Here is a 13,549-nt window from a genome sequence, read left to right on the forward strand (position 1 = left end):
CGTCACCTAAAATGCAAAACAACGTATCATTCAATTCAATTCACTACATTATATTACATATATGTAACATAAAAATTTTAGCTTCCGCTGTCTGCTATAATTAATATATAACCATTTCATAACTAATATATAACCATTTCATAACCGACATATAACCATTTTATAACCAAAACTGAATTTTTTTTCAATATGAGTAGTTTCTGTTATATCGGCTTTCCTTCACCTGCTCTAATTGTATTAAAAACTAATTTTTGTTTGGAAAAAGCTAGTGATTATATTATTGTATTTATATCATTCAGGAATATCATTCTTTGGTAAATTAATGATTTTGTCGAAAATAGTAAATTTTTATTAAATTTATTTTGCTAAGTTGCAGTTTGTTTACAGCAGCTGCTTTAGTCGGTATACCTCAGTAGTTCAGTTTTTACAATGAATAAAAATATCGAACAAATATCAAATAAAAATGTCTCAAATTTTTGCGTGAAAATCGTCAGGCAAGTGTAAGAGAGCTCGACATCTCTCACGAATCCGTTTGAATGCTCGACTCGTCCCGATAAAGCTGGATGCACCATTGCATCGAGCCACGATTTTGACCACGTTTTAAGCCAAAAGCGCAATGAATACTACCGATCAGTCACCATATTCCTCAAACTGAAAGTTCCGCTCAACGCTTCGTGGAACCCGTTTTCAGTCGATCGAAGAAATAAACAAAATTCGTTGAAGGAGTTAAGGGTTATCGCAAAAGTGTTATGAAAAGCGTTTTGAGGACTGGAAAAATAATTGGTGGAAATTACTTTGAAGGCAACAAAAAAAACATTGATGAATAATAAAATAATTTGCGTTTAATTTATACTTTCAAGGCTTTCAGTGAATTGTCATATATAAAATGTTGACTGGTGTTCGAAGGTATAATTGGAGTAAGAGGCTTAGATTCGTTTTTACGAGAACTGAAGGAAATCAGCAATTGCGATACATTTCATTAGCTGCTAGATCAATGATGTTTAAACATTGAAATACTCCTATGTTTTACCAAAAAATACGTAATGATTTCTGGCCGAACTTACAGATTCATGCTCCATTATGAGAATTTTTAAGGTCTTCTTCTTCTTATAACTATGGCAAAAATCCCTTGAATTACTTAGTTCGAAATTTTTCTATGTTTTACCAACCAAAAGAGCGACTTTCATTCTATGGAGAGCTATTTAAAGTTCATTTGCGAAAATACCTCTAATCAAACCGCCAACCTTCAAGTTCAGAGCAAATATTGATACATACTTTTCCGAACCCTCATCAGATGGTTTAATATACTACTATAAATTTATTGACTATATTCAAAAAGTTTCTCAAAGTACCTAGTGAGTAAAAATATACGAAAGCAAACGTATTAAGTTTAATTATATGTGGGCTTAATAAATCAGTTATATAACCTTTCTATTCTATTCCATACTAATTTGAATAGTTATTTGACTGCTGCTCATATAAATATTTATGCCTAAAGCTGAAGGACGTTGCGAATCCTTTAATTTGACACGTATTTGTCATTTATTTGAGATAATCCGTCAACGTTTTACTGCCAGCGCAGCCATAGCTCATTCGCAAACTCACATACCGTATATTCAACATATGAGTTATGGCCAATATGAGTAACACATACTCGTACGTAGGTTTATGCAAGGGCGCGAATTATAATTCTCATTAGCGTTAACCATTAAGCGCTTATAATTTGTTATGAAACTTTGGAAAGTTGCTTTCTGTTGGTGTAACCTTAGTTACCTTGCGGTGATTAAATACAAACTTTGTCGGGATGATTCTGATGAATCTGCACAAATGGCACGTGGGTGCTTGTTTATCAGGTTTAAGGTTTCATTATCACACATTTCATTGGACGCGCTTAACTTTGGCTAATTGGCATGTATGCCTTTGTGCTCCTCGAAGAGAAGGGTAAAAATAAGCCAAAAACTCGTGTGATTAATGGTTTTGCAAAAATACTCATTTAAGCAATTTATTTCAGACGGAAATATTTATTTAATGCATATATAGTATACCATTGGTGGGTGCATAAGTGTTGTTTAAGATAACGATTAGTGATGGAAATATATATATTAGATTTGGTATAAGTAACAAATAAAACATCTCCATAATACAATTTGACCCATTCTCCCAACATATACTCTAGTAAGTTACATCGAATAGGTGCTGTGTTTCTTTTCATGAAATGCTTGAAGCATAAGAAAAAGCTAAACTAAAGTGAAATGCATACGAAGCAAAAGCTTTAAGAGTCCCATTTCGCCTACTTTTACTTATTTCTAAAAAAAATTAGAATTTTCCCTAAAATTGTTTTCTTGGTCGGTTAGCAGGCAAAAATTCTCTTACAACTTCTTCTAAACCGAATACAGACACATCTTGAAGGTTCGTGGAGGAAGTAACAAGCAGGAATTCCCACAAACAGAAGGTGTTCAGTTCATATTGTCACACTCCACTGTACACTGAAGCAAGTCAAGAAGTGGCAAGCGAATATCCACAACAGTTTTCGGGACTTCAGCAGCGCTTTTGGTAGTGTAGAAGCAAAAGTTCATAAACGTCATCACAGCTGGCTTTGAATGCAAAGCCTGTCTTACCACTGAGAAAGATGTCATTGTTTTAAACGATATAGCGAACAAGGCGAACCTTAGAATTTTCGGGAAGATCTCGAAAACCTGGCTTACAAGGATGATATTCCTCTCTTGGCGATAAAAAAAGTCAGACTTTCAAAGTAATATAAGTAAGTTTGACGAGTGCGCCGCCGCGATTGGCCTGAAAATTGACGTAGATACAAGTAACACCAAATTAATCTCTAACAAGAATGACACCGAATCTTTACCATGTATATTACAAAGAGATATTGCACAAAACAGAATTATGCTACCTTATGGTACTGATCAACGGACATCTCACAGAGCTAACAATCAAACGTAGACGGTTTGTCTAGATAGGACATCCACTACGCAAAAATACCGATGAGATTTGCAGAGCTGTTCTTTGTTGAAATCCACAAGTGTCCAGAAATTGCGGACGTCCAGAAACTTTATGGTGATGCAGACGTGAAAGACTCTCAGACTAACTGGAACCCGGAAATACGAAAAATCTATACATACATATATATATATAATATATAGTGGGAAAACTTGTTGACTGTGATTTGAAAACATGTTAACTTCTAAAATGTCTGCTCGTTTGAAAAATTGGGAAATTTTACAGGCAGAAGTTTCGTGTAACAGCTCTTAGGTAGCTAACATTTTAACTCGAGTTAAATAAGATTAAGTATCCATAGTTTCAAAATAAGTTTTCCCTAAATGCATTTAAATTACGACATACAGCTATTTAGTTGAGGATAGCTCACTCAATATGGAAAATATGCGATATACTGTTGATTTCTGAACAAGACTAATATTCAAGAAGCTTTTTCGAGTGCAATTGAGAACTAGACCACAAAGAGGTGGTAAAAGAAGAAGTTTCACATATCTAAATATTCAATAATATTTTTCAAATGCCATATAACAGAAAGCTTTTTAAAGTACCCTCATAGCCCTATACGGTTCATTAAACTAGGATCCTCTACTCTCATAATCTGTCAGATCAAATTTGAGATTTACAAAAACCAGTCCTGTGTAAACTAAACTTTGAGTTGAGCTTAAACTCAAACAACTTAACTCAAAGTTACTTGCAAGTAACCTCCGAGTTCCGAGTACACCGCTAATATAAGACAGCTATTAGGATTTAAAAACCTGAGCAATAACAGCACATTAAGTATTTACCAAAATGCATTTGTATTTTTAATACACACATGGCTGTGTGAATTTACTTCTTATTTACCTTACACAAATGGCATATGTATGAGCACACTTGAATAATTAAAACATACTCCTGTAAATATGCGGATACACGAGTGCCTCTCTGCTTCCCCGTCCACACACAAGAGCAGCATAAAGCATATTCCTAACTGAAGCGAGTAAGAGAACAGACAGCACTTAATTCGACACACACTTTTATCAAGAGGATTGCAAGTGCTGCAGTGGCAGAAAGCGTCAGAGCGCAAAGGATCAGGCGGAGGATGAGCTGTCAAGCATAGTGCTGGAAAGTGAAAAGGTAAGATCTGCGCACACATAAGCTTATAAGGCAACGAATAAAAAGGCAGATTCACCAAGCCGCTGCTGAGAGACGAATGCACACAAGCACCCACGCACAAACACACACTCAGAGATAATAAACTTAGATATTTATTAATTTTTATTGTTATTGCCTTGTACTCCTCACATACACGCGCAAATAAATGGCAGTGAGTAGGACTGCAGGATAATTAATTCAGGCAAAACAACGCAAATTTGCATAAAAAGCGAATATGGTGTTTATGCAAGCGTTTCTTACTTCGCAAAATTGAGATGTGTAAACAGCAGAAGTAAACAAAAAACAAAAAACAGAAACACCAGTAAGGATGCTTGCATAACTGAAGAAAAGTTTGCTAAAATTAAAAATTAATTTCACAGGATTCTATTTGAGTCTCATCGCGCACTGCAGCACTGTGCTAAGTGAATGTGTGCCTCAACGGTTGACTGAGTCAAGTAATGAAAGTGAGGCAAGTATCTTGTTTTTGTTGACTCACGTTGTTTCATTTTTGTACAAAGGCCGGTCTATATTAGCAAATTTAATTTTAAATAGCACAACAGATGTCTTTACTGAGAAAGGAAGGTAGGCTGCTTCCACGTAGTGTCTAGTGACGTATAGTTATGGAGGTTAAAATTAAGGCAGCTGCTCTTTTGCATAGCTGAAAAGGGTTCGGTATATAAAAAACTGTGAAAGCATACTATACTAATAAAGAGTTGTATTTTTTTTTAATTCTAGATGATTTGAAGTTACATGGACTCTTTAATGGAAATATCTAAATATGGCTCACATTTAGACTATCTACTATAAGGCAACATACAGCATAACATATGAAATACCAAAACTACCAAACGTGACGATAAAAAATGTGCACATTTATTTCAGGTTCAACTTTTTATGTTCCAATGAAGTTAGAGTTCTTTATGTCAGTTAAAGTTTGTTTGACCGGTGTTTGTTTACGACACGAATAGTTTGTCTCTTGAAAAGCTAGTTTGCTTAAAGTTTTGTGTTTTCAATGGAATTATGGCTTCGGAACCGTTGAGAATACTGCAGGAGTGTTTTGTGGAGTCTTATGATGATCTACAAAAAGATGCTATGATTAACAGAAGGTTTCAAGATAAGAACATACTTTTGTAGAACCCACACAAGTGATCTGATACCTAGAACATACTGAAATTATGGAGGGGACACCTTCTAATAAGCTGAATGGCAGTGAACGCGATTCCCCAATCGATGATGACAGATTGCCGCCCGGCAAATACGGCGGCGAAGAACTGATAAGGAGCTATCACGACGGTTAGGATTTAAGTGTGCTCTGCCCAATCTACAAAAATAAGGACCGCCTAATCGCATATAAGATTGTGTGAAAGATTAAAGCCCACCGTCAACAAACTGCTTGTACCTTATCAGTGTGGCTTTAGTCCTGGAAAATCGACAGCCGACCAGATATTTACCATGCGCCAAATATTGAAAACGATCCGTGAAAAGAGGATCAACATATAACACCTCTTCGTCGATTTCAAAACTGCATTCAATAGCACGAAAAGAGTATCCCCGCAAAACTAATACGGCTGTATAAACTGGCGTCGAGTAATACCAAAAGCTCCGTCAGGACCGTTAAGAACCGCTCTGAGTCGTCTGATACTGAACGAAGTTTCAGGCAAGACGACTTCGTATCGTGCGATTTTTTCAATCTACTTCTGGAGATAATAATTCAAATTGCACAGCTGAATTGAGAAGGTACAATCTTCTACGTGAGTGTACAACTGCTAGCGTAAGGATAAGGAAGGGAAATGGGTCTGGATCTTCGAAGTCGTAGATAATTTCGTCTACCTTTGTGTTAATACCAACAACAATGTCAGCCTCGAAATCCAACGCAGAATAACTCCTTCCAACAGGTGCTCTTTGGACTGAGGAGTCAATGGAGAAATAAAGTCGTCCCTCGACGAACAAAGGCCAAACTCTACAAGTCGCTCATCATTCCCGTCCTAATATTTGGTGCAGAGACATGGACGATGACAATATCTCGACTCATCAGATTTAAAAGTTTTCAAGAGAAGGGTTCTATGGAAGATTATAATCCTTTGCGCGACTGGATAGCTCACGTCGTCCGAATGGATTGAAACAATCCAGCTCTGAAAGCTTCGACGCAGTACTCGCCGGGAGAAGTAGAAGAAGACCTCCACACCGTTGGAAAGACCAAGTGGAAAAGGAAAATCGATCGGCGCGTTGTAGTAAACTCGGCTATAACTGCGTAAGCGGTGTCTACGCCAATAAAGAAAGAAAAATGTCCGTAATATCGAGAAGAAGAAACAGTTCTTGAAAATAGTTATGTTGGTATGAGAAAAATTGGGATTTCAAAATCTTTATGCATCGACTAATGCTTAACAAGTGTATATAGATTTGGATTAAGCGCTGGCATGCTTGTGTTGGTTTAGGAGACTATTTGAAAGACGATAATAAAGATTTGTGAAAATGTTGTTGTTAATTTTCTTGTCGGTGATCATTTTTTTTTTTTTTTAACGTTCCTTATGCTATATTTCGGAGCCAAAATTAGAAGGAGAAACTTCTGATAGCTTAATCACCTATTCCTTTATATCACGTAAATAATGATGCATATCTTAAATGCTAAACAAGTATTAACATTCTATAGTAGCTTGTTGAAAGTATAGTTTCAGGCGCACTTACCTGCTACACAGGCATTTGCAATCACGACTGCCATCAGCACTAGAATTTTCTGCTCCATCGTACAACTACTGCCGATGCTGGTACTGCAACGCTTGCGATAGAGCAGTCTGTCGCTGCTTTCCATATTGTGGGTTTTGAATTCGCCTTTAGTTGTGCGCACTCGTAGGCGTCTTCGTAGTTGTGTGCGTTACACAGTTGTTTCGTATATCTGTTAGTTTCTAACTAAACAAAATCAGTCTTCATAGAAATTGTCGTTTTACGAGTAATTGATGTGTGGCATTTCATCCTCCGTCAGATGCGGTCTTCTGCGGCTGCTCAACTTTTTTATAGCTTTTTTTATTGTAGTTGTCGGTTGAAATTTAGTTTTCTTAGTTTTTGAAATACACTAAAGTTTTCAGTTAGTATTTTATTTGATGAATAACATTTTTTGGTTTGTTTTCGGTTATTTGTTCATTGTCTCACATTTTGCCATACTGTTTCATATTTCTTTTCGTTCTTTGCTTGATATAAATATTTTTCTTTCTAAAAATGTATGATATTTTAATATTCTAAAGATAATATATTTTTTCATCAATTGTAGCACGGATTTTATATACAAAATATTTTTTTTACATTTTTCACTTTTCACTTTAAACAATGCAATTTTATTTTAAATTAAAACCATATTTAAAGGTGACGCACAGGTTACAACTTTTATATTGGGTAATCGAAAAAGTCTTTTCGTATTTTCCCAATTTTTTTTTTGGTTAAATGAAGCTTTAAATCTCACCTTTTCAACACTATATGATATCGGCATCTATTGACAAAATACGAAAGTACTTTTTCGACTATGCAATATAGACCGCTTTCCCTACAAAATTTCATTTGAATTTTCTATAATCGGGAATAGAAGAAAAGAAATATAGTCAGAGAATACATTGTCTTAGTCTACACAGAAGAATCTAAGAGCGAGAATTGTACAACTTCGAAATATAAAAGGGGCCAAAAATTCAAGAAGTGGAGCCAGGTCAGAAGCGTAAACCTCTAGCGCGAGTTCCCGGCTGTAATTATATGAAGTGTGGCTAAATAGCTGAAGAAGTATATTCTTACTCATAGCTATAACAACAATATATTGACAATTCGGAGACTCTTCTGTGGGAAATGGGTTCCAAAAAATTTCCATTGCATCATTTAATAAAAAAAATAAAAATATAATATATAATTATTTTTATATAATATAAAATAAAAACTTCTATTTTAAAAAAATTTGCTATTTTTGAAAAAACATTTTCCAGTTAATTCATAACCTTTAAGAGAGGGAGTCCTGCTAGGCTTAATTCCTTTCAATTATACTTGTAATCCAGCTGTTGTAACAATCTGCATACACTCATTCAAAGAACATTGTACGGAACCGTTCTAACAGAGGCAAAAACAATATGCTATTTATATTAGTAGCAGCAGTACTTTCGCTGGCATGTTTTTTGTTGTTGCGTCTGCTTTGTTTTGTTCTCCCCCCACAACTGCTTAGGAAAGTACTAGTTGAGCATTGTTGCCGCTGGCGATTACTTCGGGCATTTTCTACAAAAGTTCAAAACATTCCGCAGATTGTACATTTACTTTTCGAAATTCCACTTCCTTTTTCTATTTTTTTAATTTAAACATTCGACTTTGTTCGTTTGCTATGGCGCTTAAATAAATATTTGTGTTTGCAACTTTTGTTGTTCGTGTTTTTGCGTGCGCTTGACATTGTGCTGCGTGTAATCTTTGTTTGCATACGCCAAAGGACGTTCTGTTGTTAGTAGATTTCTACGTTCTTCAGTCTTTTTGCCAAAAATGTGTATTTTTTCTATTTATTTAACGCTTTCTTCTTTCAACTGCGCCAATGCTTTTGTTTATTTTGGCCCCGTTTGCATTATTTTTTCGAGTAATTACGCGTTCATTCAAAAATGCGTTGCCATTAATTAAGAATCTAGTAAATCTTGCCGCGTTTTCACACTGATTTTCACTTTAGTCTTTCATTGAAGTGTCATAGCAAATTTAAATTTATGTCTTGTCAGAATTTGCCGTTTATTAAATGCATTTCTCAACCAAGTAAATTTTCTCTCCTACCATTTTTCATGGCGCATATAAACTTTGGCATTTGTGGCGAAATAAAATTGCATTTAGTGTACTTTCAATTAGAAATTAAAATCTGCGTGTCTGTGAACAGCAAATTTGCACTTTAATGTGGTAATAAATGTGTGTAAATGAATGCAAGCGCCTTTGAGTGGAATATTCTGCTGCAATGCCTTTCCGTGTGGTGGCTCAGGTTACATGTTTTTATGGTCGGCATTTTTAAGCCTCATCAAATGGTGATTTGCTGCAATAGCGCTTAAAATCAAAGCTTATGACGCCAATAAATTTTTATATTAATTTATGTGAGAAACCATTAAGCAATGCTTCATAGAAGGTTTACATTTTTGGAATATTATTCAGAAATAAACTTTGAGATAAAGATTAAGAGGAATAACTACTGTGACGGTATATAAAAGGAAATATTTGGGATTTTAATTTAATTTGTTTTAAAATATAATTATTTGTGAAAATTCAAAAAATACACTAAAAAAGTTTTTAGGAATGAATTAACTATTTTTTGAGTTAAATGACGGCGCTAAGTGAAAGGTCTACGACAGCTGAAGTGATTCCGGTATTTTTCGTGAAACCTAAAAAGATCCTCTACTAAAAGGTATTGACGTACAATGACAGACTTTTAAGGCTATAATACAAAAACTATTTGAGATATCGGTGTAAAATGTTGGTATGTTTTTTAACGGTATAAGCTACATACAGTGAAAATTCTTTTTATTTAAAATTTCACACTAAGTGTATCCCATAAAACAAATATGAAGCGCTTAAAAAAAGTAACGTATACGCCAAGGTCCTCAACCATTATTGAATTAGGTCAATATAGCACATACCGGGTGATCCAAGTAGAGGTATTTACATACTCTTGTAATCAGTTGCTACAGAGTATTATAGTTTTGTTCAGCTAACCGGGAAATATTGGTTCGATTCAACCCATTTTTGACATAAGGAGATACCATAATAAGAGAAGGATTATTCCTTAACTTCAATTATATATATCACACACTGACCCCATATACTTTATATAAAATTTTTCGAACTTTGTATCGCATATATCGGCCAATATGGTATATGAGTTTTCTCAATGAAAATAAAAGAGCTTGTTTTACTCTAAACAGTGTATCTTTCTGCCTGAAATAGATGAATTTGAGCGAAAACTTGGCCCAGCGCCTATATAATTAATATTAGGACTTTCGAACTTCCGGCTGACTTTACTCAATATGATTGCTTTTACACCTTAAAGTATTTCTCTGGCCTTGATTCTTTTCATTAAAGCATAAGTGCACGTCATTTCCATTTTATTGAGCTTTAAAAACAAAAATAAATTAATTTAAGGCTTAAGGCTTAAGGCATAGCACTCACACAACATTATAAGCTCAAAAAGTGAAATATACACATACATGTAATATAAAGAAAATTCCATTTGCTCAGTATGAAAAGTTTTCAATTTAATGCATCGTACACCGATACACTTATGAAACGCTTGACACTCGTTCTTACTAAGTAAGGAAATTACAAATTTCTGTAGTCTGCTTTACGTAATGCATTAAAGAAGAAATTGATTTAATTACAGCGCATTTACATCCATTTAGTAATCGCACAACAGCGTCAGTATGTAATAATTACCGTTGCTACTGTGTTTCCTACGCATCATCCGATTAATTACAATGTAAACAAAGTCGCATGCAGGTGAAACAGCTCGGCGAATGGACAAGCAACGGCAGAAAAGGCAAAAAACGAAAAATAACAGAACGCAAACAAGCCAATTACGGCGCTGATTAAGGTGTTTTTCCACACATAAACACACACACGCACACTCGCGCAAACATATTTAAATATTATATGAGAGTGTGAGTGTGAGTGCGCTGCCGCTGGTGTTGAGTCATAAGAAAATTCGCATTTCATGTGAAGACCGCCAGCGCACACCGCGCGCGCCACGAACTGCGCTTCCTCTTGCGGTGCATTGCTCTGGGCCACGCTCGAGCGCGTGTGTGTGTGTGTGAGAGAGAATGAATTCTTGTGTGAGTTGATGGGTTAGCCGCCAGTGCGAAGCTGCTAACAAAAGAGCTGTCACAAGCAATATCCAAGTTTATGCGCATTGTGGGCATTCCGCCGCGTCTTTTGCACAAAGGTATGACAGAAACGCACACATACATACTCACATACATATGCATACTATATGTGTTGGAATTATAGCGCACTATCTTTATTACTTTTACTTTTCCCATTTCTGTAGTTCTATGCACATTTATGCATGCGCACGTAATTCGCCATGTAATTATGTATTTATGAATGGGATTAGATGAAGATGGTCCAGACATGCGACATAACCACGAGCACTCACAGCATATCGTAGTGTACATGAGTGAACATAAGTAGCTTTGGAATATTGACATCGAGCGCTGTTTGCGTAAGTATTGACTCATATAAGTAGCGATTGCGGTGACGTGCGGCGAGCTTTGGGGGCATTAACAAGTCCATGTAACCACAATCTGGGAGAACGAATTAAGACAATGATTGTTGTTATATAGATTAGAATCCATAGCAATAATTAGAATAACTTTAGAGGTTTGGCAATACTGATTGCCTTGGTGATTTATATTATTACTACTATTCATCACTATGGATGACACTTGGGTCTATCACCATGATCCTAAATTAAAACAAGGGGCTGAAGAGATGTGTGAACTTGGTTGTTCGGCTTCTAAACGAGTTCGTGTCCGGAAATCAGCAAAGAAGGTTATGGTATCAGCTTTTTAGGATGCGAGAGGAATTTTGTTTGTTGATTACTTGCAAACTGGTAAAATAATTAATTTTAAATATTATTGCCACCTTTTGGACCAGTTGAAAAAAAAATCGTGAAAAAAGATCCGGTTTGCAGAAGAAAAAATGCTTTTTAATCAGAACAAAGCACCGTGACACAAGAGTATTTTGACAATGGCTAAAATCCATGAGTTAAAATTCGAATCGTTGGAGCATCCATCGTATTCATAAAACTTGGCCTCCAGCAACTTCCGTTTGTTTCCAGAACTCAAAAAATTTATGCGTGGTAAGCGTTTTTCATCAAATGAAGAGGTTATAACGGCTGTTAAAGCGTATTTTGCAGACCATCCGGATCCTCACTTCAGTGATGGGATCTACAGATTAGAGGATCATTGGAGCAAGTGTATTAATGTTCAGGGAGACTATAATGAATAATAAAGTGTATTTTGAATCATAAAATTGTATTTTTCTTATCAAACGACAAAATGTATTAAACAATCTGGTATAAAATGTTGTTTTGTTTGTTATGCGTAAAGCCAAAAAATTTCATAAAAAACCTTGCATTCTTAATGAAACCAAAAAACTCTAATTTGGTGTCATTAAAAACTTCAAAAGAGTGATTTTATAAGGGGCCATTCTTCTATTTAAATTTGTTTTAATTTTTTTAATATATTTTCACGAAGTATTTTGTATTTTACCACAAAATTTAATAAATTTAATATGGCTTCTGCTAGCTTCATTCCTCCCACATCCCACTCTCTCCCATTCAGCTGCTTTATAAATAGTCAAGAGTTCGCGCAACTTTCGCGCCCAAATTGTGTGCAAACAAAGTAAATCTCATCAGTTTTGCAGGCTGTCGGCTTGTCAGTCTATATTTGCTACGCGCAGACATGCCCTATTGTAAGTGATTTTTTGCTTGTTTGCTCTGCCTTAGTTCCAGCGCAACTGAGTTGCGTTGCCTGAAATCGATCCGAAATAGACAAAATCACAAATAAACAAACGCGCTTTAATGAAAATTGAAAAAAAAAAAACGAGACACAAAGCACAAAAACATATGTGCCTATGCAAGCACACACACACGCACATGATACGCATCCAATAAGCAGCGAATGTGGCAGCCAGGTGGCAACCACATACAGACATCTATTAGTACATATGTAGTCAATGCACTATTTGCTCATCAACAAAACATGCACCTAAATGCCAGAACTCCAATAACAAACGCTGAAATGAAAGCGAACGTTTTAAATGTTGAGTGAAATGTGAGCATGTGTGTGCGCGTTTGTGTGCATGGGTGTGTTTGTGAAAGTGAAATTGTGCGTTGTTCACCGAATTTCTCAATCACTTGTTGGCTCACTGCCTGGCACACATACAATCGCACACACACGCATACACAGCGATATTTAGGTTACTCGTGTAGTATTCGGCTGCGTGTCGTTGTACTGCGTGGAAATTCAAAATAAAACAACAACTATAATCAAGATAAAGGGATATTGGCAAATTGAATCATTCATTCCGCAATCGGTTGGTGAAATCGGTGAAAGCGATATTTTGTAAACAAATGCGTGAAATAGTGAAACGCCAAGCTATTATAAGCGGAACGGCGCGGAAAATGCGGCAGCGAATTGTTGCGCCCAATGAGTCAGGCGTTCATATCGCGTTGCCAAATATCAGCATCAGGTGGATGTTAGTTTCATGTTTGCTTTCGGCAGCACACAAGCCACACACACGCACACATATACACATGTGCAATCGTGTGTGCTGGGCAAGGAGCGCGTATTTTGCCTATTGATTGCCAATTTTTGATGCCAGAGGCAACGAACTGCAAAAGTTCATTCATTAACTCGAAATTGCC

The 13,549-nt window shown here is 35.9% G+C and overlaps 1 protein-coding gene across 8 annotated transcripts in view; it reads right to left on the bottom strand.

The window, feature by feature from the left end:
* The window catches only part of LOC105222846 (uncharacterized), an 80,796-nt gene that overhangs the window by 53,342 nt on the left and 13,905 nt on the right, over window positions 1-13,549 (bottom strand). For 6 of the 8 annotated variants that reach the window (XM_049450927.1, XM_029548912.2, XM_029548911.2 and 3 more), the window contains exon 2: window positions 6,829-7,350. In XM_049450927.1, coding sequence (XP_049306884.1) covers window positions 6,829-6,952 — 124 coding nt within the window. In that variant the 5' untranslated portion in view covers window positions 6,953-7,350. Of the gene's footprint in view, window positions 1-6,828; window positions 7,377-13,549 lie in introns of all 8 variants that reach the window. The other 2 variants (XM_049450926.1, XM_049450925.1) reach the window with 1 other exon arrangement.

The sequence above is a fragment of the Bactrocera dorsalis genome, chromosome 3 (genome assembly GCF_023373825.1).
Source record: "Bactrocera dorsalis isolate Fly_Bdor chromosome 3, ASM2337382v1, whole genome shotgun sequence".
Lineage (NCBI taxonomy): Eukaryota > Metazoa > Arthropoda > Insecta > Diptera > Tephritidae > Bactrocera > Bactrocera dorsalis.